The sequence below is a fragment of the Tympanuchus pallidicinctus genome, unplaced genomic scaffold, assembly GCF_026119805.1.
Source record: "Tympanuchus pallidicinctus isolate F22 unplaced genomic scaffold, pur_lepc_1.0 scaffold14, whole genome shotgun sequence".
Lineage (NCBI taxonomy): Eukaryota > Metazoa > Chordata > Aves > Galliformes > Phasianidae > Tympanuchus > Tympanuchus pallidicinctus.
Window position 1 is genome coordinate 6758928 of NW_026294659.1, and position 26761 is coordinate 6785688.

The following is a 26761-nucleotide window of genomic DNA, read 5'->3' on the forward strand; positions in this document are numbered from 1 at the left end:
AAACAAAGTAACTGAATGTGGTTCTTTGAAAGACTGGTGATAGCATTACTCTTACTTATGTCATAAATCTTGACAGCTGTGCTTTCAACAACTTGCTGTAGAAAATAAAAAGCAGATCTGGATTCCATATTGCCTTTAGTAACAGTGAAGAAGCCAACTCCTGTTTCCACTTTCCTATTTACATTTCATCATAGGTGTACGCATAATAAAAACTCTGGGCAGTAACCCACAGTTTTATTTAACCAGCTGAACCCTGAAAAATCAAAATAAAGGTCCATATTCCCTTTGTAAACTGCACTGTTGCAGATGTTTATCATAGAAACTTTCAAAGGGTAACCTACAGTGAGACCCCTGAAATAGGATGTTAAATATAAAGCGGAAACGTTATTTCTTTTGATTTAAATCAGGCTTTTGTGGCTTAAGTAATATTTGGCATGTATTTTTCTACCTGTCAGATAATCCAGAAACAAATCCTCACATCAATATATGCTATAAAGATCAAGATTGAAATTCTGAGAATCACAGAGATTTGCGTTTATAAACTTGCCTATTATGTTTTTATTCACGCAGCTCTGAAGGCATAGTGTCAGCTTTTTATCCAGACTCTTTTCATTACTTCTCCCTGTTGGTGTTGCAGTACATGCTGTGAATGACCTCCAGAGATTCCTGAAGCTATATGCAGAGAGAAAATTGAATCTGAAAGCTTTATTAGACAAGTTTGTCTTCAGCTTGTGTCTGATGTCAGCTGTATTGAAAAACAGAACTGCTTGTGGAACTGGGTCCTGACCTTGAAAAATCTCCAATCAAATGGTAACAGATTCAGGTTTGTGCCGTATTACTATTTGTTAGACGTGGCATGTATGAGAAGTGAGAAAGCTTCCAAATGAAAAACAGACAGAATAATCAGACAACTTCATTTTTGAACACAATGGAAAAGTGGATTTATAGTGATGTACAAATAACAGAGTCAAATCAGGTCAGTAACTGTGGAAGTCTTTACTACATAAGCCTGTAAAGTAAAATGACAAACCCAAATAAACTAAAATGTTTTATATAAAAGATTATTTATTCCTTCCTCCAAAGGCACAGAACAACCAAAAGAAAGGGTGAAGACAATGATCTATTCCTTTACTATTGCAATTTATACAAGAGTGAGCAATCTTTGATAGGCCAACTGATGTAAGACACTACTCTTATTATTGCTCAGCACTGATTCAAGAACTCGAAGTATTATCCACAATGTTTCCTTATTGCATTGTTCCCTGTTCACTTTTGCTTTTTTCCCTTGTTTCAGTAAAACCTTCACAGAGTTAAACAAAATTATAACTGATACTTACAAAAAGACATTTCCTTTAGATTCTGCATAAGCAAATATAGCAAACTATACAATTCTGAACATGGCCATCACTGGAAATAGCATTTCTCTCTATTACAACTCTCATAGTAGTGACTTTGTTTATTAGTGTCCTAAACTTAATGTTAACTAAAATGGACTACTGGCAGTAGCAATGCCTTCTAAATTCAGCATAGAACTACCTTTGAAAGCAGATGCAAGCTGTGGATTTCTAGCTGTTCAACATTGGAAAATGTTTCTGCAATATTAAGTATCTATCATGACCTATGTACAAGTATTTTAAATGGTATTACTGCATTGTATCTTTTAAATAACATTTGCACTAGGTACTGAAAACACTGTAGGTGCACAGGCTCCTAGATTGCTCAGTCTTCCTCAAGGAATTATTGTGCGTATGCTTAATCTCAACTATGCTATGTCAGGTGCTCTAAACAATACAGACTCTGTGATTTGTACATTTGTTTTTAATTTACCCTCTAAATGCACACATAATTATGCATTTGTGTACACAATAAACCTAGAAGGATTTTAAGACTATCATTTGAAAATTCTGAGAAACACAGTTCTGATTTCTCCATGTTCCCATTTCTCCATGAAACTAATCATTCCCAACCCAAAAGAGATGTGCCTTAAGAAGCACTCTTTCAAATAAAATATAAAAGCAAAAGTAAGGAATAAAGCTCTATTGTCAGTAGTTTCCATAGATTCACCATTCTTTCAACTTCAACTCAAAACCAAAAATTCAAAGTGCAACACCCAGGAGGTGACTGCCTCCAAATCCTTTTACTACATCTCAGCCAAATATATACGCTAATAAGCGATGATGAGTTCTGCTTTGGTGAAGTTTATAAAGTTATAACAGCTCATAAACCACATACTCAAACATGCTTTTAATGGTCTCAAGTTGTGGCAATGCTCCTCCACATTCTTCCTAATTCATTCTAAAACCTGAAAAGCCTTATTGCCCTATGCATGGAATCTGAACCTTTGGCTCCATTCCTGTAGTCTCCAGCTTCTAGCCTTAACGCAAATTACTCTGAAAAGCACCCAACAGATTTGGTTCTATGCATTCAAGAAGCAGAAACAGCTTTCCTCTTGTTTTAAATATACTATAATTATCAACGTATATAAAGCATCTCTGCCATATGTATCTCTAACTCAACTACAACTTGTAAAATGAAAATGGTACTTTTTAAAGAGACCACTAAAAATAATGGTCCAAATTAAGGACTGCTGACTTAAAGCTTTAAAAGAAAAAGAACTTGAATTCTACTTAATTTTTGAAGTAAGTTTCCCATTGTAATTGACATTAACACTCTTAAATTTTTCTTCATTTCTTGGTCATATATTTTTCCATGTCACTTGATTAGGCATTTTAATATAAGACAAATACTTGGCTAAAAATTCAGAGAAAAACTGAAACTATAAGAGAGCACACTAAATAAATTAAACAAATGGCAAGAGTAACAGCATAAAGTACCACTCTCAGTTATATTACTTGTACATGCAAAGTGTAAAATTAGCTGAACAGGTATTTTAAACTGTCTTAATTCTGTTGTTTTTAAAGTTTCACTAACTTTAGGTAGAGCATGACTAAGAATAAATAGATATCCTTTTAAATATTTTTATTTTCAAGTATAACTCCAAATAAAAGTGGACAAAATTTTCCCTTGAAACGAAGGTAAAAAAGGGAAAATGAACTCCTCAAGAACAAAGTCAGGGATGTCTTCTACCCCACAATGTATTCACAAAGTTTTACAAAGTACTATGTAACTTTAACTTATTAAGTAAATGCAGAGGTAGCACTTCAGTACAAAAGAAATCTGATGGATGCTAAAAATCCTATTAAAATTTGTCCTATAAAAGCACATTCCAAAACCGCATTTCTCTACTTACAATGTTTTCAAACTGCTGGCTAAGCAATGCAAGTTATTTAGATAGAGATGTTGACACAATTTCATGTTATAATGTCATGTACAGATAGTAAGTGTGATTTCCTTCCTGAATCATCTTGTCTTAGAAGTCAATCTTTGCTAATGTTTTAGACGTACCCCTCAGCTAAGTACGTTTTCCTAGCAGGAAAATAATTCTTGTTCATTATGCCTGAGGACACACTGGCCTTGTGGGATTTTTTAGTATTTCTCCTGCCAAGCAAACCATAATACAGAGACCTAGAAATAATTATACAAAGGGTCCCTTCCTTCTATTACAGCCACCAGATGGTATATTTAGTAAGACCCTCTGGCTGAGTTCTCGTAACCAGACTAGACAAAATGACACCTGACAGGGCAGTAGAACTTAGCCAATTACATCTTCATTCCCCAGTCTGAGCAACACAGGCGTCAACAAAAATCTAGACAGAATCAGAAAACAAAAAGTTATCAACAGGACATACTTCCGCTGCTTCACAGAGTTCTTTCAAAATTATTCTGTGCATTTTTTTTAAATGAGATTGTTTGGATGTGGAGAGATTTCAGTTTTAGTTTGTTGAGAATATCTGTTCCTGACATTATAGTTTAATGTAATTTTATACAGTCATTATTCTGGAGGGAGAGGTTATCGGAGAGGCCCTCTTTCAAAAGAGGAGTGTCAATATTCAGGAATATTCTATATTAAATCTATATGTATTGATCTATATAATACTGAATATTCAATATTCAGTCAATATTCTAACAGTTTTATCTGAGTACAGGAGGTGAGTCTCCCCAGCTGCAGTATTTCAGGCTATACTTGGCATTGGTGTGGCCAGATCTTGAACAATGCATGCATTTCAGAGGAGGGCAAAAACACTGATAAAAGAGCTGGAAGACACGACCTATGATGACACGAGGACACTTGGGTAGCCCAGTGTAAAGAAAAGAAAGGTGAGAGGCAGCTTCTTTGCTCTCTTCCCCTCCCAGGGAGGGGAAAACCTGACTTAAAAACCTTCAGGACATGGCCCAGAGCAACCTGCTCTAATTGACCCTGCCTTGAACAAGGAGAATACATGTTTCCACATCTTCCTTCTGAACTGTACAATTTTATGATAACACATTTATAATGATGTTATTGCAGTAAACTGACCCAAATAAAGAAAAATTATGAGTTAGCATTACAAGCACAGGTTCACATTTTAAGTGCTCTTGGCACTAGAAAGGAAATCAATCTTACTTCCTGCCTAATTCTTTAGAGAACACTAGTGCTTTCATTTTCTGCATGTATAATTCCATCTGTAGAGTCTCAGAGATGTTAGTGGTTAGGGCTTACTTCTTGCATTAAGGTAAATTAGTGATCTAGCAATTTTTCAGCTTGAGATTCAGCTTCACATTAGTTAATATAGGAATCTGATGAAAGACTGTGCTGTGTTCCCTCTGTTGTACAGTTATTACCACTTTCTTTGTAACAGCAAATTCACAGATCACAAACGCTCCCTCCCACTGGAAGTTGACATAACCTGCTGACATGCAAAACTGACACAGCAAGTTTAGTGACCCAGCACATCAAAAAATGATTACACATCTCCTTCAGTTCCCCCATGTCATTAAATGAATTTTTACAGTGTGCCTTAGAACGAAGACCTGTAAAGTAAGGATTATTGTTGTGCCACAAGTTAAAAAAAAAAATAGACTGGTGGTATTTACCCGTTTTTATAAAATCAAAAAGATCAACACTAGAACCATGGCAGTTCTAAATCGCAAAAAAGTAAGTTATAGTTCCTATGTAGTAAGATTCAACACGTCTTTAAGCAAGACATCTGCTTTGCTTGAATTAACACAGCTGTGACAAAGGCTGGATTTGTCCTCTGGTACTGAATATTCTGGATCCTGCCTTAATGGTGCAATTATTTGATTTCCAGGAAAAGATTTTTCTTCTTTGCTATAATAGTAAGTCACTAGCAGAAGACAGAATTCCCCAGCATCAGTTTTTCTCATATGTTACCCATTAAAACATGCTAAAAGCAAGAGAGATAAACATCCTACAAGCAATCAAATTCCAGGAGATTCTATGACTGTATCACAGCCTATGTTATAGGAAACCTAAGAGTAGAAGGTACTTCTCCCAGACCTGAGCAGATCACCAAACAGCTTTGTACCTTACTCCTCATTTCAAGCAACTGAGATGATAGTTTACTACCAAGTAAAGAACCTTGACTTTAGAAACTCAGCCTTTAGCCCAGTACTTCAATTATGTATCTTTTCCACCCAAGCTTAGTCAATACATTTCAAAATAAAGCAGTAGGAAAATGAATTTGCAGTCCTTGTAGTAAGACTGCAGGTGCAAAGAGATATAAGGAAAATGTAAAATTCAAAACAAAATATTGTTCAAATAATTTAAATTAAATGGAAACCGAGTCTCTTGTGGCATAGTCATGAATTGCTCAGGACACCCATCAGCATCACCCACAGACTTAACATTTAACTCCATACAATCCTTTCTTTGAATATGGATGCTTTGTCTTGAAACATGCCCAGATCATTGGTCTACCACATACAAAAATTATTTTGTAATAAATTTATATTTTGTAACAAATTTATATCTACTTGATCTATATTATTACCTTTTAGTTTAAACAATTTTTTTCTTTCATCATATTTGCTTAATAAATGAATATAGAAAGTCATAATGTTTTCTCTACATAGAATAAAGAAACAAGACCTTGAAGCAGGTAATAATTTCAAACCACACTGCAATCATTCCATCAAATACATAAACAAATTGTCTCCTGAGACACATTACACAAAAATGAAAAAAAGCAAGTTGAATTCCATACCAGCACATCTCCCATTTACAAGCTAATGGTAAAATTTGAACAGATGCACAACGAATTTAGACTGTCTCAAGCCATTTTCCCTTTAACTATGTAATTTAACTGATTTTAGATGTATACAATGAAACACTTACAGACACCTGGAGAGGAAAGGACAGGCTCTCCGAATGTTGGCTTTTCCTTCAGTTGTAGAATTAAGTGATTTATTGCCTTCCAGTCCGCATTCAAGTCTTCTAATTTTTTCTAGAGTAGAAGTTAAAAATACATTAAATTTATAATGCATTAATAAATGTAACTTCTCTCCTCCCCCCTCCCCCCTCCTTTTCTTTTTCCCCATTTGATGGACCCCTGAATTTACAACATCCCACATAGAAACAGCAATTAATTTTCACAAATGGGAGAGAGAGGAAAGAACACAGGATGACCCATTTGGAGTGGGGAAAAAAAAAAAAAAAAGCTTCATGGTGTAACAGTTTTGAGAGCATCTTGTCTCCCAGAAATTTGCCTGCTGAGCTCAGGGACAGCCTACAGGCTATGCCACCGGACCCTGGCCATATTGCTCCCTAACCAACCTCAGCCCCACTGAGGCCCCATACCCAGCCCCACTCAGGGCTCTGTTTGGTTCTTCTCATCAGGCCTCTTCCTTACCATCCCAGCCTGCACTTTTCCCTGATGGACTTAGGGGACACAGGATGACTTCCAAACAAAAGTTTTCTGTTTTGTTCTGTTTCTAATCATCATAAACCTGAGATGCTCATTTTATTATATAAAACAAGAAGGGGAATTTTGTATTAAAAACCATATCAATAAAAACTGCAATTCAGAACACGTTCTTCTATCTATTAAAAAAAAAAAAATATCTTAGGAGACCTCAAGGAATCGTAAACAGTCCTGAGCAATGGCTAAGCTGCTACTTCTAAACAAAACGAATGTGAAAGTCTGGAATGTGAATTATATCAGTCTTAAGATAACCGTGAGAGGCATTTAGACTTGAAAACAATGTTTCTACCTCATCTTTATTCCACACTCTAGGGATCGTAAAGTAGGATGAAGCATGCTAATTATATGCTGGCATTTCTAAACTCTTAAAATGAAGACTGCTTTTCCTTTTCAAGCTGCTTCCTGACCATTTGTTATACAAAGCAAAAAAAAAAAAAAAAAAAAAAAAAAAAGGCATAGCCAGCCCTTGACTATCCTGGTGAGGCCACATTTAGACTACCATGTGTCTCATTCTGGGCTCCCCATTTCAAAAAAGACAGGGAGCCCTAGATAGAGTCCAGCGGAGGGCCACAATGATAAAAGGGTTTGGAGCATCACCCATACGAGGAAAGTCTGAGTAACCTGGGTCTGCTCAGCCTGAGGAAAAAAATGACTGAGAGAGGATCTGACTAATATATATAAATACCTAAACAAAGGTGGGAGGTAAACAGATGAGGCCAGGCTCTTCAAGGTGGTGTGTAGCAATAGCACAAGGATTAATGGCCTAAAACTTGAACATGGGAAGTTCCATACTAACACGCAGAAGAACTTCTTTACAGTAAGAGTGATGGAGCACTGGAACAGGTAGCCCAGAGAGGTTGCGGAATCTCCTCTTATGGGGATACTAAAGACCCATCTAGATGCCTGCCTGTGTAACCTACTGTAGGGTACCTGCTTTAGCAGGGGAGTTGGACTCGATGATCTCCTGAGGTCCCTTCCAACTCCTGCAACACTGTGATAGCAGCCCAGTATACCAATGCCACTCAGTGGTGTTTTTAGCACTCCTACGCCCTAGCCATGATCAGACAGTCTAAATTACTATCTAGTCCTAATAGAAACAGGATGTCTATTAGGAATGATGTTTAAGTACCTTGAATCTAACAAGATGGGGACAAGCAGGAGAGGGGTAAAGAAGAAGAAACATTAAATTGAAGAGTGTACACACACACATGCATACATTTTGATGCCTTGGGCACTGTTTCTAGAATTTGCCTTAAGTTTCGCCAAAGGTACTCTTAAATCTGCAAAGTTCTTTTATATCTATCATCAATAGAAACAAAAATACTAGTTGGTGTAAGTCCTGGAGATTTTTTTGTGCAAATGCTTTTTAATAGGACAGAAGAGAACGGATATAACCCTGTACCACAAAATCATTTTACTTCTAAGAGTAGCTTAAAAACTGCATTAAGTTTAAAATAAAGAGTCAGGAATATCAGAAGTTATCCTCAACAACAGAATATGACAACCACACTGAAAAAGAAATTAGGGTATGAACAATAAATATAACATTTGACAATTCATACATACTTTATTTATTTGTGGATTACTGGCACAAAAAAACCATATTTCCCACATTTCTTAACATTTTTTTCCTACTGCTCACACCTAAGAACCTCATTCCAGATCTAAAATGTATATGGCTGCACCAGGATCTACTCAGTAGCAGCAGCAGGTGTAGAGAGCCCTTAAAAGCTTGAGAGATTATACTGTCAAAGTCCAGCTTCATTTTACTGTTTATTCACACTAACTCAGGAAAAAAATACGAATATCATAAATGTAATATTGGTTCTCAGTGTGAGTAGCTGTTTCACTCATACAGATGTGAGCCAGGGATTTGTTTTCACTGATGGCAAAATAGAAGCAACATCTACACCACTAATAAGAGAGTAGCTAGTTCCAAACTCTCCTGTCAAATTTACAGTTTGATCCAATCTTGCATCTGCCATAAATTAGCATGCACGCATTAAAAACGTTCACTTCGTCAAGCACAATAATTTTGCTGTAATTGTAGCTCTAGAGTTTTAGTGACAAGTATTAAAATTAAAATATGTTGCACTGAGGAACAGTTTCTATTGATTTATTGATTTCCTTTAAATGTCAGTCCCAGTGCTATTAAAGTGAGGGTAATATTCATACCTGAACTAATCTCACTAACAGCACTGAAACTACATAGGAGTATTCAGACAGAAAAGTGATGTGGCATTTTAAATGGAAGACTGAGGTGAATGAAACATAGTTGTAAAGGTACTCCTTATATCCTCTTTCTCAACATCACTACTTATCTCCTAATCAGAAAGATGGGAAAGGAAAAAAGGAGTGTCATGGATGGAAACTGCAGCTTTTCCCTTGCCACAGATATTCCCTTCCTGATTAAACCATCCAGAGTGCTGTTATTCAGGAGACTTGGATTGTGTTCCTTCTATTGCCACTGGCACCAGGAGTAACCTCAGTAACCTCTCCCTTCCCATCCATGTAAAGATTACTTTACAGAAATGCATTTCAAAAGCATGAAATTCATTTCACTAATATGAATGTGTCTGATTACTGAAGTGCCAGGGCTTAAAAGATCACATCTTACCCAGTTTTTTGATCCTTGAATCAGCATATATTTGGACTTCATGTGCCAACAAGATTTTTTTTTTTACAGTTCTATATTGCTAAGTTCCAGTATAATCACTGTTAGCATGCTTTGCGAACATGTGTGTGAAACTTTGTGTGAACATATCCATATTTCAGTCAATTATAACATCAAGGTGGATGGTCTACTGATAATCAAGAAGGGCTCAGCCCAAATTCTGTGCCTACACATTTTGGACATTCTACATGACAGCTTAAGCAAATATTTAGTTAACTAGTACAAGTTACAAATTCAAAATAAAGCTGTTGGAGATAGATTGACTTTAACTCTACATAACAAATATTGGTTTCACTCTTGGGACTTCCTACTCAAGGGCACAGAAAAATTCTAACAAACAGAATTCATAATCATCTACTCCATAAAAATTATTTCATCTGGGCAAGTTTCAAATGAAGCACACGTTAAACACGAGTACTCAATCAGATTCTTACTTATATTTCTGCCTAGTGCTTACTTCAAAGACTTTAGCAGTATTCTTTAATGATGTAAAGATGATACTTTTATAAGAATTAAAAAACAAAAAAAATGGTATGAAAATTAAAAAGTCCATGGCTGTGACTAACATTATAAAAAAATAACTGCTGGTGTTTAAGAAGTAGAGTGGATTTCAGTTTCAACGCTCACTTCAATTATGTTTTAATAGAAAGCCACAGAGTTCAATTTATACTCTCACTGGAGTGTTTTGAATGTATTATAAAGTTTGCAAACATGAACAGCAAAGGATTACAAAATCTCCGAACAAAGTCAATGACGAACATAAATTCAGATCCAATGCACATGACTGCATTAATACTTTGAACTTATTGACACTTTCCAAGACAGGGCAGGCCTGTAGTATGAATACAGTCCATAGGACTTCAATGTAGTTTATTGAGAAGAATGGAAAGATTAGCAGTAAACTAAGAGAGGGGAAAAAAAAAAAAAAAAAAAGGAAGCTAGGAAAAGAATATTTCATGTAACCAAACACTGTGCAAAGTTGTACAACAATGGCAAGCAAGTAATTAATGCTTTTAAAGACATTTGAAAAAAAAACAAAAACTTTCTGTGACTCCAACATGAGATATTACTATTTTATTTCCAGAACTCTTCACAATTTCAGTTGCAGCTGGGATTACTGAAGTTAGTGCGTTTCTCTTATTAAAAAAAAGTTGCATAACATGCTGAAGTACCTGGTTGTCAGTGTTTCAAATTTGACATATAAAGGTATCTGCTACATTTAAATTCACTCTGTGCCTCAGTGCCCATATGTAAACAAACTTAAGACCATTACGCTGTTCCATGGGAGTTCATTTGATGTGTGAAAATGTTCTTAGCTTAAATATTTTATTTGCTTGAAACAAAAACTAGTCTCAAGTAAATCCTCATATTTTTGTCATAATTGTCCGGGAAATTATTTTGAATTGAAGGTACGCTTAAATTTAAGGTATGCTGAATATCACCAGTTAAGAAAACTTTTTTCTTATTCCCTGATATTTGCATCTAGTGATACGTTTACTTTGACCCGACTTCTGTTTTTTCTTCCTTTCATTTCTCTGGAAAATACAAAGCAATCATACACAAAACTAAAATAAAGCAATGCTTATGAAGCACTTAGACACCACTGTGATGACTGGCTTGAAACAGCCTACGAGGGAATTAGCCATTTTTCTTCACAGCAGAAACAGAATACTTCACAAGAAAAGCATGGCTTACAGCAACAAACTAAACAAGAGCTATGAGTTTAAGTACTGAGTTGCTGCTCTCAGTGTGATTGCTCCCCATACCCTCTGCTGCATTAGGCAACCTAAAACAAGGCCACCACATCATCTTCACCATTTTCTGAGATTTGAGTGCTTACCTTTGCAACCTCATTAATTTCCTTTAAAAAACACCATAATTTGAATATATATTATTTCTGCTGCCACAAAATATCTTTTAAGTAGAAAGTCATTTTGACTTGGTCTGAAAAGTCGTATTGGAATATACGAATAACAAATAATGCTGAAAATTACTCACTTAATAATAAAGGCAGAAGACATAAATGGAGAGAAGCTTAAGGAAATTTACGTCACTAAGAAAGCTATTCAGCAGCCCTGACAGTACATGTACACTATTTTATTACTGTACAAGGTAGTGAATCAGAAATTAACTTCACAGGTTCGATTAATTGAACTCCAGAAGGCAACGAAAAAAGTAACATTTAATTAAAGAGGGACAAGAAATGAAATATCCACTATTTAACAAATAGTTATTAATTTCTTTACAGACACATTCTATAATACCATTGTCAAAACTGCAAATCAAGGAACATCAATGTTTATTTAAAGAGTTATCTTGTTCCAGTTGATTGTGTTCCAGCAGATCTGGTAGGAACAAGCAGTTTTCAGTCTTTGATGCAAACACTTAAAAGAAATAGATGTGGAGTATACTTTTACGTTAGAAGTTTGGCCTAAACAGAATCATGTCACACTATTTATGCCTTCATCAATGGAATATCAAAGCAAGTGCTACCAATTCTCCCTGCAAGTGTCACCACTCATTTTGCTATTCTTTAAATGTAGTTACAAAAAACTAGAAAGCCAAAATCTCACTTTTTTTCTGTTGTTGTTTTACGTTCTTTGCTTAGAAATGTAGAGTAAGAGATGCTAAGATGGCTGCTACCCAGTGAGAAAATACAGCTACTGTAGTGGGATTTTTCTTCCATCATCCATTCAGTGTTGAAATGATGTGTTTCTATTCCCAATAATAATAGTGCTATTTTCACCCAGTGCTGAGTCATAAGCCTTGCGTCTGCTCACTCTCATTAGCACACACTAGTTTTTAGTCACCTTCAGTTCACCTCCTTGGTATTTTTCCACTATTTAGCAGAACTGACCATTATAAAAAAAAAAAACAACAACAAAAAACAAACAAACAAAAAAAAACAATAAAAACCCCACACAAGCATAGATACCAAAAAGGCGGGGAAAAAAACTCCTGAAGACTTCTGTTCAGGAAAGTAAAAAAAACTAAAACATGCTTAAATATCAGCTTCTACAGTGCAGATCAGTGCCTCCACATGTCCCTATGAATCTCCATTCAGATGGTGGGAGTTATAAGACTTAGAGGAGGTTTTGTAGAAGCAGGAAAATACTCCACTGTACTACAAGTGGAGCGAACACACATGGAAAAAAAAACACATGAAATTTACTGTTCAGGTCACCTACAGACATCCTAACTTTGTGAGGAAATCTTTTTCTATAAAATGAGATTATTGACTACTATAGGTTAGGAAAAGTTCTAAATACGAAGTTTACTATCTTCATAATTGCAACAGATACTATAATTGATAAGCCACTATTACTGTTTGAGTGAACTCTTCACCATCAGATCCTTTATTAGCAGTTATCAGATAAGAAATGAAGCTCTGGTTAATAAAGTAGTGATCTTACTAGTAGTTTGATCTCCAACAGCAACTGGACCACACATGAAAGGCTGCTTGCTTATTATTTACAGCTTCATGGTTCTGCAGGTACTCTAGATACTCAAGGGTTCAATGCAAATCTATATGGTCTTTATGAAACTAAGCCTAAACTATCCAAATGATTTCTGGGGGAAAATGATTCTATAGTATATTTTTCTAAGGGAGAATGGTTGGGAGGGATCAATCCAATGAATTATTGACTCCAAGACAGAATGAGGGAAGCCACGCTACAGGAATTCTGGCAGATATACTCAGTGGTTAAGTTTTACATTATCATCTCTCCTTCACAGTACAAAAAAAATTAAAGCAAAGGGTCTTCTTTGACTCTTACCTTGTCTAGAAGAAAAAAAAGTTTTTGGTTGTTTTTTTCTGTTTTTTTTTAATTTACAGATTTTCTGAAAGCGCAATTTAACGTAAGATAAAAAAGACTTCATCTGATACCACTAACTAAGCCCAACAAATTTAAGTTTGGTTTAAGTATGAATTACTCTTGAATAAGTAAAATAATGTTTATGTCAAATAAAAAAAATCCCATCACAACATGCAAAAATTTTCCAGCTCGGTACACTACATTGTTCCTGGCTATGCGGTGACAACAGAACAAATGCTCTTTCCCAAGTTCTTTCATTGATTTTAAACAGAGCACATCAAGGACAAGTGTACAACAGGGGAAGCATAACCCATTACGCAGTAATGGATATTGCTAAAGGTTGCTTCATTACCTTTACTGGATGAGTGGCTGGTTTTTCCTTATACAAATGACACCCTTTAGACAAAACCTCTTCCACATTCGGCTGTTTAGCCTGCACTGCTGCTTCGGTTTCCTGAAAAATAAAAACACGAGCAGTGTAGATTAACTGTAGTATAAGCAATGAGACTGAAAAATCCTCCATGGCTGTAAACCAACAGTAAATTTGTTTCTGCTCAGGACTAGTTTCTGGAAAACTTACGGATAGTAGCAGCTGAGGACAAAAAAGGGTCATCAGAGATGGGGAAAAAGAAGGAAAGGCATGGAAAAGATTGCAGTGATAGGTCCCTTTATCCTAAACATTTCAACAAAGCTATTACAAAGCTGACCAATTTATACTGAGAAAGACAGACATGAAGCAAATTCAAAACAAAAGCACACTAACAGTGTCGGTTTGTAAAAGTAGAGAGGCACTTACTACCAACTACATCCACTGAATTAGCAACAGCATATTCTCAAGCAGTTTTTCTTTTTTTAATCCAGAAAGGTACCATCCAGGTGCTAGGACATGACAACTCCAAGAAAACCTTCATTTTTTTTAGGTCCTGACTAAATAAGTAATGTATGAAGCTCCAAATACAGATAATAACAACAACAACAAAAATACTGACAAACATAACAAGAGGCAAATTATGTCTAAAGTTCCAAGATTCAAATTGTTTAAGTACTATGATTTAACATAAGCAAAAGAGATAAACAAAGATCCCATTGTTATCTGAGATACGTAAATTAAGTGGTTTGTTTCCGTTTTACTCTCTCCGCTTTTCTCCCATTTTACAGCTTGATTACATCATCTCATGTAGCTGTTCAACTTTTCTGTCCAAAATCTCAGTTAATGTTAATGTGAGAGCAGACAAGGTGGTATGCCAGTTTTGTCACTGTCTGACACAACACATCATTTCATTTGTAGAAATACGCTACTACGTGTTCTGCAATAAACCTGTAGAAAACTGTTTCATTTCAAGTCTTGGCAAGGAACCATATTGCTCCAGTTTTTAACTCAGCACAGAAAATACACCTAGAGCACAGCCTGAATATTCACTTGCAAAGCACTGTGGATCATCAGCAAAAATAATTGTTGCCGAGTTCACTACCATCTCCTATTCGTTCGTTCAAATATTGCTTATCAATACCAAATAAAATGAATTGAAGCTTGGCTGATCTCTTGCAACAATACTTGAAACTTCTGTATTATTGTTATTATGTATTTCAATATTAATGAGATGTACCTGCATGAATTCATAGAGAATAAAATGAGCACTGAAAAGAAGTGAACAACAGAACTGAGATTACGGAGGGTGGAAGTTTATTAAACCATTGATCAAGCACTCATTAAAGCCTATTTTCTTTCTATTTCAATGCTACATTATTTTTCTACTTTCCTACACACCACATAAAGATGAGGGGCAACTTTCTATCTTGACAAAAGAATACACTTTTTAGTGTTTTCTTTAATCTAAACTGTTCCCAACATTATCATTATTTTGTTGGTTTGTATTGTTTCAGATGATGTCTCAAATATCTGTTTTGTAACATGGAACTTTCATCTTTCAAAAATCCTAGCAGGAAAAAATAATATTACAATAACCAGCAAAATTCCAGAATATCAAGCTCAATATGAGTACATCTACACCACTGGTTTAACTTGCACAGATGTGCCTTTGGAGCAGATTGCTCATCCCCCACTCATCATGAATTGGTGACTGCAGACTGCTCTGTGAGTGCTCAAAATGGTTTATTTCTGGCTATAACCAGAGGGGAAAATTGTGTTTCAGGAATGCTCCTTACACAAGGCCAGGTGCTGGAGGTTATTTGTTAGTTACATTACGATTGTATACATTAACTCCAGCATCATCTAAGAATATCACAAAATGATTTTTAATAAGTACACACCTGGCAAATCTTTGAGTGAGCTGTTTGCACAATTCTCTGCCTGATGGCATAACAAATTTCATCCATAGAGCAAGTTCCCAGCAATCTCAAATCCATTTGCTAGATAATACAATATTAATGCAGCTCAACAGATAAAAGTGTACTTGGAAAATACTAGTTCATCACTCAGTTCCAAAAGAGAATAAGAAGGTACGAACCACAACTTGGCCTCCAACAGTTGCTTGTAACAAAGAGACTGTGCAAGACTCCAGTGAATAGCGAACTGGGAGAGCAGGGCCTGAAATCTGCTCTCAATCATACAGGTAAAGCTACTGTTGAAGCTTAAGAAGACTAACATAAGTTGTCTGCACTTGTGTTTGAGGGAAGACATCAGTTTTTTCAGGAAAACCAAATTGATGATTTTTTACATGTCTTGATCCCAGTCCATCCACTCTGCTACCACACTGTTTTTTGCATGAGAATGCCTATAGGACAGATGCAGTGCTGCCTGTGAGACAGAGCTGATTCTACAGGAATTTCACAATTTATAAACAGCCTGTTAAGACACTGTAAAGCTACAATTGGGCTGGGTAATAAATATGCTAAATGCACTTTTCACATATATGGTGAAATAAAATACATCATCACTGAAAACTGCTGTTCCTCAAAACATGTATAAACAACAATAATCAAATAAAGGCCGTCTTTACTTCACAAGATGCCATTCAAGAATTTTCATTGGTGTTAAAATAGTGTATCTAAGCAAATGAAAATGTTGTGCAGAGCAAGGCACGTTGGCTTCTGCACTGAATATACCAGCTCAGCCTACCAGATAAACTCACAGGCTGAAAAAGTTGCAAGGACTTGTCTACAGTCCCATCTGGACTATGAAAATCTGTTGATACAGCTCAGAACTCAGAAATTCATATTCCGTAGCTGAAATCAGTATATTGGCTAAACCTCCAGTGTGTACGCCAAAGGAAGAGAAAGTCTGTTAGCTTGACATGTTATTTGAAGATACAGTAGCTATCCTAGCAGACACAGGCTGTTTGACATATGCTGCACATATACTAGGAGGTCCAGACTACTGTCTGTGAAGTATCTGCAGCATTTCAGTCTGTGTATTGGTGTAACTCAGCAATCTGACTCATTTTCCCTGATAATACTGGCCAAAATATGAGGATCGGGTTTCCCAGTGACATAATATCTACAGGACGTTTTCTGAAAGGAAAGAGTGATTAAAGCTATGTCTTCCTGGTAATGTGCAATGCAAAAATGTAAATTAGTTGCAACCTTCAAATAAAAAACCTGTTACTTTGTACCTTTTACAATAATATATTAATTTGAATATTTTTTTCCATCAAAGATTGCATTAAATAAAGATTAAAATTTTTTTTTTTCCAGGAAAAACAGAAACAATAAGCATTTTCCCTTCATTTCATTAAGTCAGATGAAGCAATGACGTTGAACAAGCTAATATACTAAAACCTGAAATACAAAAATACTTTGGAGGCTTAGAAATTTCAATAAGATTCTCTTGAACAATCATATACTAATCCTCATTTTTTTACTTGATAACAGAAAATTACATTTAATTATACATTTCTTTCCTTGTCTTTATACGAGAGAGAGACATAAAAATTCACTACTCTTTTTTTTCATACATATAAGAAAGTTCACTGAAATATTCACATTTATCTTTCAGGTTACTATTCCCACATATTTTGGAGGAAAGCAATTAAAAAAAAAAAAAAGTGAAGCTCAGAGCTTTTCTCCCAAAAGTGTCTTGATTCAGTGAAATGCTGATGTCCTGACAAAGAGAGGAAAGTGGATGGAAAAATGTGAATACATTCCCATCTTCAAGAACTCTGGCTCTTAAAAAGAGGCCTCATTTTTCTTTTGAGTCATCTCTGCACATTCCCATGCATGAAGCAGACTAATGGGCTGAAACACCACAAAGAAGCATGGTCAGATGAGACAATTAAAATACATCAAAGTTCAGCTACACCACAGTGAGCACTGAATCTCTGTGGTAGGCCCAATAACAGTCAATAGCATTCTTGGTGTTCAATACAGATATTCTCACAATATTATTAGAATACACTTAGGACATGCTGCTAACAGTTCTATGGCCATAATGAAGTAGGACCTAAACCACTGATGCCAGTGCTTAAAGACCAGAGATAAGGAATCCTCATAAAATTCAAGGAGATACACAGAAAAGAATAGAGGTACAAACTGGTAACAGATGAAAAGGCTTGATAACATCCTGAATAGTTCACTTATCTCTACATAGGAAAGCAAATACTCAGGGAACATCAAAGTTACAGAATGTAACTTCATCCTCCTGACTTAGGATTTGATGAAAGAAAACATAAAGGTTATCCAATTTAAAAAACACTCCTTTAGCAGTCTTGGTTCAAGTTCAGCGTACAAATGTTTTACTGCTACAAAAGACTTGTAACTGTTGGGCAAGCAATTTCAAACATCAGCCTTAAAAATGCCATTTTAATGAGTAAATTAAGCAACTGACCTTTCGCCCATTACTTTAAATCATTGCTATTTTAAATATGTAAGACTCAAACTAAGGTCCAGATACACTGTTAGATTCTACCTTAACAAGGGGAAGAACATTCTGGGATTCCTCTAGATTTTTTTAAAGTAGCATGTAAAAAGACAGTCACCTGTTTTAACGAGACTAGAAAGCCAATCCACCTTTAGCTCTTGACCTAACAGAACAATTATGAAAATCCTTTGGTGGAGAAAATCATTTCACAAGAAAGAGCACTACAGAAAGGACATTTCCCTTCTATAACTGAAATGCTTTAATTTTAGACTTTGTAACTACTTTCTGAGCATATGAGTTGCAGCCATGGGCAATTTGTAAGACACTCAGACACTATTTTCCTCCTCCTTTCAAGTTTAGTAAATAAAGATTGATTTTCAAATGAGTTTCTGGCTACAGAAGATAATTAGGAAAAAAATCAAAATATGTTACTGTACTAAGAAAGCATTGTTGATTATAATGTGTCTTCCAATAGTCCTCTTATGGAATTAGTCTGTAATACATCATTTGAAAGGGATATTCATGAGCATTCATTTCTGCAGTTTGTCTTCCAACAGTTACAATGTTCCAAAAATGGCATGTATTACTGGAAGAAATAGTAAAGATTTTCATAAATTACAATAAAATGCAATAGAATAACATTAATTGTCCCCGCAATCCTTCAGCTTTTACTGATCTGAAATAATTTTTACGCATTGATGGTTCCACACTGAAGAATAAATTAACAAAAAAGCAAACAACAAAGCAAATATACATGCAGAATCTGGAAACCCTTCGAGAAGTCACAGTCCAATTCCTTACCCAATGGGTGGTCCACCCATCAAATCCACATCCCTCCAATTTGGAGATAAGGATGTTCCCCGATGTAGTGGGGAATGATGTAAAGGCCTTGCACAAGTCCAGATAAATGACATCAGTTGCCTTTCCTTTGTCCAACAATGCCATCATCCAATTATAGAAGGCCACCAGATTGGTTAGGCATGATCTTCCCCAGGTGAATCTCAATAACTTTCAAGTAACTCACCCAAACTTCTAAAAGCTTCTCAGAGCAATGAACTAGTTATTATTTCCTCAAAAAAATACTTCATGTAGAAGGTAACATTTATCAGCTCTTAAAAAAAAATGAAAATAAAAATAAATCTTCCCTTTTTCAAGATGCTGCATACAGGTTATACAGTCCATCCTGAAGGCTAAAAGTTCTGTTACAGATTTAAAAATATACAATGGGAAAGTTTTGCTACCTTTTCACAATCCAGCTGCAGTTAATATTAGTTAATATTCCATTAGAAATAGGATTTTTTTGAAGAATTTTGAGCACAGACTGTTGAAAAATTCTAAAGAATGGAAAGCTTACAAAGAAATCACTGAGCAGGCTGCTCTTCGAAGTCCTATAAAAATATTTCTGGAAAGAGTGATAATTGATAGACATACAGAATATCATGCTCTGGTTCTATGAGTTGATTACATTGACATTTACTGCAGATCTAAATAATGCATTGAAAATAGGAATACTTTAAGTAATCAAACAATATTTCATCATCAGAAGTTTTCATGTTTCAATCTTTTGCCAAATTAGACATAGATGTCAGAAGACAGTGAGATAAATTTCTAGGGCACGTATTCCTTACATGGTCATGTAAATGTTATAAACTACTTGCCCCATTCAGAATACAAAAATTACTCATTTAAGAGAACGTTAGGAAAATGAAAACGTAAAAGAATCAATAATGACATGAAATACAACTTTTCTGGCCTGGCTTGTCAAGCAGGCACTGACAAATTAAGACTAATGGAAAGAAAAAAAAAAAACAACACAGGAATGTCCTGTCAACACTTTCTTTCTTTCTTTCATCCACTCATGTGGATGAACATTCGTTCTTCTATTTACTGCAATTAGATTTCCTACTCCGCAGTCACATTATTCTCTAACTGCAGACTGTCAAGTATATCATGAAGTGATTGACAAGAGTTGACAGCTCTCCTACTGTCATTCAAAACTTATCAAGGACAAAACCCAAATACAAGTTGCTTTTAAGAATAGCGTTTTTTTTAATTATTATTATTATTATTTTAAGATGGCAAGCTTTATCTGCCAAAGTTGAACACAATATGCTGTTTGCATACATGGCAAGTGACCACCATAGACAATTAAAAAAATTATAAATCCTATATCCAGAGACAGTACAAAGCTTCTTTAGAAGTACAGCGTAACAAAGTTGCGAAAACCTTAGAAATGATTGCTCAAGTATACAGTAGTAAAGGGAAGCATGAGTGACAACCAGAAATTAAAGAGGGGGTAGAGGGAAGTGATAGTGGAACTGAGTGGGCAACCAGGAAGGACCAGAGAAATTGAAAGACAATATGGAGGCAAGGAGGCTGGAAATTATAAAGTGGTTTTTAAAACTGTCTGGAGGAAAGATTTGGAGGAGTCAGCAGAGTTTCAATGAGCTCAAACTGGGAATAGGATTTTCTGCACTTGTTCTACTTCCTATCCTGACTGCCTCCTCTGTCTGCTCCTTCAAATACAGGGACTCATATCTTGCATTTCCTCCACATATGTAGTCACCCTTATCTATCATAATTCCCTAACAAACTGTCTTTATCTCAAATGCAGTAGGGAAACTGCAAGTTCTGAGGCAAACACCTGGAAAAAGCCAGGTTTTTATACTCCTCCTATGGCTGGTGGAGGTATGCTGACTGAAGGTTTTCAGATAACTGGCAGAAGAAGCACAACTACCTCCCTGCTCTGCACACATTCTGAGCTTGCCAGAAGAGGTAAGTAGCACCATCAGCTGACATTTGCACAACACGTAGGCTAGGGTTGCCTGCCTGAGTTGGAACAAAGCATTTGCAGTTTCTCTAGCAGGAAAGGAATTAGGATCAAACTCAGCACCCCAGGCCATGTAATTCCAGAGAGTAAATTATTACAGAAGAATTCATGTAAGGGAAATATTAAGTGGAAGAAAAAAGAAACAGAGGAAGATGCTGTTTGACATACACCTGTGCAAATTTTGAGGAACTATAATATAACTCTACATTTAAAACATAAAAATTATGATCAAACCTTAGCCATGGAATTGCTGTCACAAGAATTGCATGCATAGCAAATAGCATTATTCACAGACCACAAGACAGCTACCAGTAGAAAAATTTGAGGGATAAAATTTGAAAACATTCAGGCAAAGAATTAATATTAAAGAAAAATTATTTTAGATGCTCATTTTCAGACCAGCACATTGCTAGCGATGTCTTAATCATATACCCAGAGAGCTCCAGTGATTCTGTGGATTTCCAGAGATACAGTGCAAGCCAAAGGCATTCCTTCAGAAGGCAGCTACGGTTATGCCTTTATCTCTGGTAAGGAGATATCCATATCCATAGGATAGGAGACCAAAGATAGGATAGCCTTTTCCATAGGCTTATAGAGAAAAGATAGTAAGTCTTAGAATAATATCTATATGGACTGAATGGAAAAATCAGGCAAGTTCTTAAAATGCAATAATTGAAAATGAAATGGCACAGCATTCAGAACTCGTTATATAAATGCTGGCTGTAAGTCTATATTAATAACTTAAATAAAGATATAACAATTCTGAAAGAATCTACACAGCTCTTTAGAGAAATATATTTAAATAAAATGTTTGTATTTTGAAGAAGACTAGTTTATTTCTTCCAAAGCAGAGCACATTATATATTAGCACACATTTAAAAATTGAACTCAGTTTTCGTTTGTAGCTTCCATTCACAAGCAACCCTTCTAATCAGTTTTTCCCTCATGCAATTTGCTTGTTCATCCATATGAGTTTCTGATCTATTGCCCAAAGCTGTATTTCCTGGTGGCAATGATTTGTCACACCACAGCTAGTGTTTTCATTCCTTAGTCTCACACTGCAATGCCACTCTCCAGTTCCATAACTAACAGATACTCTAACAGTAGCTGAACAAGCAGAGCTCAGCAGTGACAACATAACAGCCCATTGCTCTTGACAATAGATGCAAAGTGTCCCTGCCAATAATGGCTAGATTTTGTTACTCAACACAATTTTTCAATTCCTAGGACTACCAGCAAGAGAAAACACGGGGGGGGGGGGGGGGGGAAGAAAAAAAAAAAAAAAAAAGTTTGAGGAATATATGCACAAGGAACAGAAAGTAGCACTAAAAATGTATCTGAAATATTAACCTATTTGTAACCTTTTATTGTATTTACCTTACTAGACAATATCTTTCTGTTCTTCACATATTTGTATTTCTCATGGACTCAAGTCATAACATAGTAAAGCTTATTAAGATATGCGTATGGACTCACAGGGTAAGTGCTCATATTTTCCTTTTGACTGTAAAAACCCCTCCAGCTTCTGCCTAAAGTAATTTTCTAAAGACTTAGCAATCCACAAATACAACACACACTACACTTACGAAGTGCAATCTGATTAACAAATTGTTGTATGCAAGTTCTACACAAATTCACAGTTCTTTAAAAAAGAAAAATGAAAGAATATTTCTAACCCATATAATTATAGTTCTAACATCTATCAGGTCTTCATAGGGGAAAAAAAAAAAAAAAAAAAAAAACCAAGAAAAAACAACAATTAAGTTCTTAGAGTTGTGATTAAAATCAACTACGATGAAGTAAATTTTTAGAGGGGAAAAAAAAGCAGCAACCAAGAAAAAAGTTCTTTAGACTTTCTGAAGGTATAGGAGCCAAATCACTAGCATAACCACTAGTTATAATTGTCCTTTGAGGTCTCCCTTACAACTTATCTTTCAGGTAAAGTAAAAACAAACAAACAGGAGATCACTCAGTAGGAAAAAGCAGAGACCAGAATTTGCACAAATTCCTTTAGCCATAGTTCTGAAGCTGCACAGGCTATTGATGCTCTAGGAAAACTGCTTCTAAGTGCGTATTGTACAGGTCTTGATCCTATGCCCAGAATAATATGTCCCTAAAAAAGTTTATCAAATCTGGATGACTGGATCAGAATAAGTTTCAAAGTGTTAGTGCATAGCTTTATATATTCTACTCAGGAGACAATGCTGAAATTTTCTACATTTTCCATTATAGCAACACTTGCCACTTACTTAAACTGATTAGACCTAGCTAAAATAACTTTGTGATTAAAGATAATCACATTATTATCAGGACCACAAAATAATTGCTATGAACAAAAAATAATTACTTTTTGATAAGATTTCGTTATACACTCCGTATTTGCCTTCTTCTCTGAATTAGGACAACAGTACTGATGGTAAGCAGAGTTTAAGATAAAACTTGAGTATTGTCTGTGAATGCAGTATTGAAGCTCTCTTTATTTTGCTGGAAAGATGAATCTAAACAAACTCAGTCTAGGTTAAACATGCAGGCTTTTAAATTCATCTACTGAAGCAGTTCACCACAAAATGAGTGTCCATACTTGAAGGTTAAAAAGCAGCCTCGTTTCAGTTTGGTCATTTTTGATAAAGGCATGCAACAGTTCAGGCAGAAAATAACTGAGAAAACCAAACTGACCAGTTTATGCAGCACGTCAGATGGGATGATAAAGGCAGTATCTTCCAACCTCAAATTGAGCTAGCTATACTAATTTCGATCATGTCTGATAGATGAGCAGTCCTGTGGAGAAGGACTTGAGGGATCTGATAGATGAGATGCTGGACATGAGCCAGAAGAGTGTACTTAAAGCTGGGAAGGCCAAGTCTGTCCTGAGCCACAGTAAAAGAGGGGTGGCCAGCAGAGCAAGGTCCCATGGGGAGTACTGCATTCAGGCCTGAGGGCACCAGTACAGGATAGCTGTTAGAGCAGGCCAAGAGGAGGGCCACAAGGATGATTAGAGGGCTAGAGCACCTCTCCTATGAAGACAGGCTGAGGGAGTTAGGCTTGTTTAGCCTGGAGAAGAGAAGGCTCCAGGGATACCTCAGTGCGGCCTTTCAGTACTTGAAGGGAACTCACAAGCAGAAGACTGACTTTTCACATGATGTAATAGTAATAGGACAAGGGGAAATAGCTTTAAGCTGGAAGAGGAGAAACTTAGGTTAGACACTGGGAAGAAATTCTTTACTCAGAGAATGGTGAGGTGCTGGCACAGCTGCCCAGAGAAGCTGTGGTGCCCCATCCCTGGAGGTGCTTAAGGCCGGGTTGGATGGGGCCCTGGGCAGCTGAGCTGGTGGGGGCAGCCCTGCCCATGGCAGGGGTTGGGACTGAATAGGTTTTGATGTCCCTTCCCATCAAACCGTTCTGTGACTCTATGACTCTATGTTTAATCCAGAAGCAGAGAAGAGGAAAGATGAGGTTTTGTTTATATATGTTACTTCAACTTCATGTTTTCAGAAGTAATTACAGGCTTCACTTGCCATTACTGGCAGAAGTACTGATAAAAATATACTGGTATGTACAAAAGTAACCGTACAATAAGACCTGAACATATTTATTCTGAAGTGGTCTACTGACTTAGCTATATCCAATGTGGTACTGTACACAAAGCTGTTAAGTATTATCATCTTAAGATTTTGTAAGATGGACAACTTTCATCATATTTTCTTCAATCACACCTTTTTGTAAAATTGGAAACCGATGATTACTACATCTGACTAACTTTGTTAAGTTGGGAGTACAAAATCACACAGAATTGCTGTAAGAGTAACATTGTACCAAAGAGAAAATACACAGAAAACATAAGTACTTGGAGTTGTACTCACAAAGAAGCAAAATTGCTTCTGACAGGCTCTCGGCAATACCAGGCAAAGTATTCACAGGTGAACCAGATAGTCACATAGAGAAAGAACACTTGAACTCACCCAACTGGTGGAAGGGCTCTCTGGCTAGGTAGCTCTCCTTCCCAGAAACAGCCTGGGTTGAAGAGATACACTCCTTTTAGGGGCTGGCCCTCAAGTGAGCACAGGGTGGCTCCACGTGGATCACCCCTTCTGGTCATGTGGGGAGCACCAATGCAGACCATTTGCTTGCGCTCCTTAGGCCAGCCACACCTCTTCACCAGGTGCTCAATCACCAGTTCAAGCCCTGACCTGACAGTTCTCCTACATATGGCAAGCTAGAAAAACACAGTTGTAAAAGACACAGCATTAAATATATTCAAGATGCATGAGAAGCTACATTGAAGGCTTACTGCAATTACTGAAGTGTTCCAGTGTTCAAAACTAGCAGTATGCTCAGAAATTATAATAGATGCAGATTTTGTACTTCCCCACACGTATACATAAGTATTTCATAGGAGCAGTCTCTATTATTATGCCAGTGTTGGAATGAGACATTATGCTAACGTGTTAGAAAAATTACATAATACTTACAAATAAATAAGATCTACTTCAGTATTATTAAAACGGTAGCTTGCAAATATGAATTCCGATGCTGATTTCTTTAGACTGTTTTGTTACATTTAAAAATATATATCTTCATTTATAAAAGAAAACTGTAATAATGGATTAACAATGTGAATACAGCATATACTGCTAGAGATGTTTTTTAAATCTTGGAAATAAGATTCTGGATTAGTCCTATGTAGTGAGTTAATGGTTATTCGCTAAATCAACTAATAGAGTTACAGGAGTAACCCTACCATTATTTAGCAAGAAATGAGCGAGTTATTAAATTCTATTTAGGATTTTGGAAACCACCAGTAAAAATTATGATGCCTAATTGAAGGCATGGAGACTGGGGTCTGAAGGCACTGTGGTTTCTAAATTACAGTCAAAAGAATTAAGAACAAAAATTGCATTGGCATAAAATATATTAGGGTAGCATGAGACACGCTGTCACTCTTTAAATGATGCATAGAATTGTGAGAGCAGAAAGGGATAAAAGAAAAAAATAGATTCAATTTTAATAAAAATAAAAAAGGTATTTTATAATAAAAGCTGTTATAAATTACAGTATGCTTCTTGAGAGTGAATGAGTTTTAAAGAAGTGTTATTTCAACAAACTTATGGTGCTCACAATTTTCTTAAAATTTTTTATGCCTTTTAAATTGAAATATGCATTTAGTTTAGAAGCTAAGATGTTGCCTAAAGACTCACTTGACACAAAGTAGTCCAACCAAAGAGAGAAAAAGAGAAGGTGCCCTAAGATTAATACCTGTGATGACCAAGGCATATGCTGGACACGTCCCATCTCTCTATGCTTGAAGTATCTCATCTCCTATTTCCTAACTGTATCACAGTAAAGAAAAAAGGAGCCTGTTCCACTATCTACTCCAACTAGATTCTGGATACAATTCTAGGAAACAATAGGTATTATGCATCCAGAAACATTATGAAGAAATTTTCTCCCACATACTCTGTCTATTAAGTTCCAAATGCAGTGATGACAAAAAAAAAAGATAGGTTAAACATCTCTGCTGGCTCATGCCTTACTTGCCTGCCTTTTATGATCTTCAGTACTCCCTTTCCTCTTTGATCGTACAAGATTTCATCGCACCACATCAGGACTATACACTTTCTTTTTCCCTATTCTGTTAAAAGCTTTTCAAAAATATTCCTCTATCATCACCATAAAGGAGCTAAAAGAAACAAACAAAACATCTCTTTCACAAGCAATAGAAAAAACAATGTTATTATAATTTGGAGCAAATTTAATGGTGGAATCAGTCTATAAGAAAAAGAATGAAAAAGATTGAAAGAAAGAAAT

General features: G+C 35.9%; 1 protein-coding gene across 17 annotated transcripts in view; it reads right to left on the bottom strand.

Annotated features, from left to right (window-relative positions):
- DMD (dystrophin) overlaps positions 1-26761 on the bottom strand; it is a 1043395-nt gene that overhangs the window by 334624 nt on the left and 682010 nt on the right. For all 17 annotated transcript variants that reach the window (XM_052674157.1, XM_052674152.1, XM_052674148.1 and 14 more), the window contains 2 exons: positions 13663-13764; positions 6236-6344 (listed from right to left, as the gene is read on the bottom strand). In XM_052674157.1, the coding sequence (XP_052530117.1) occupies positions 6236-6344; positions 13663-13764 (211 nt within the window). The remainder of the gene's footprint in view (positions 1-6235; positions 6345-13662; positions 13765-26761) is intronic.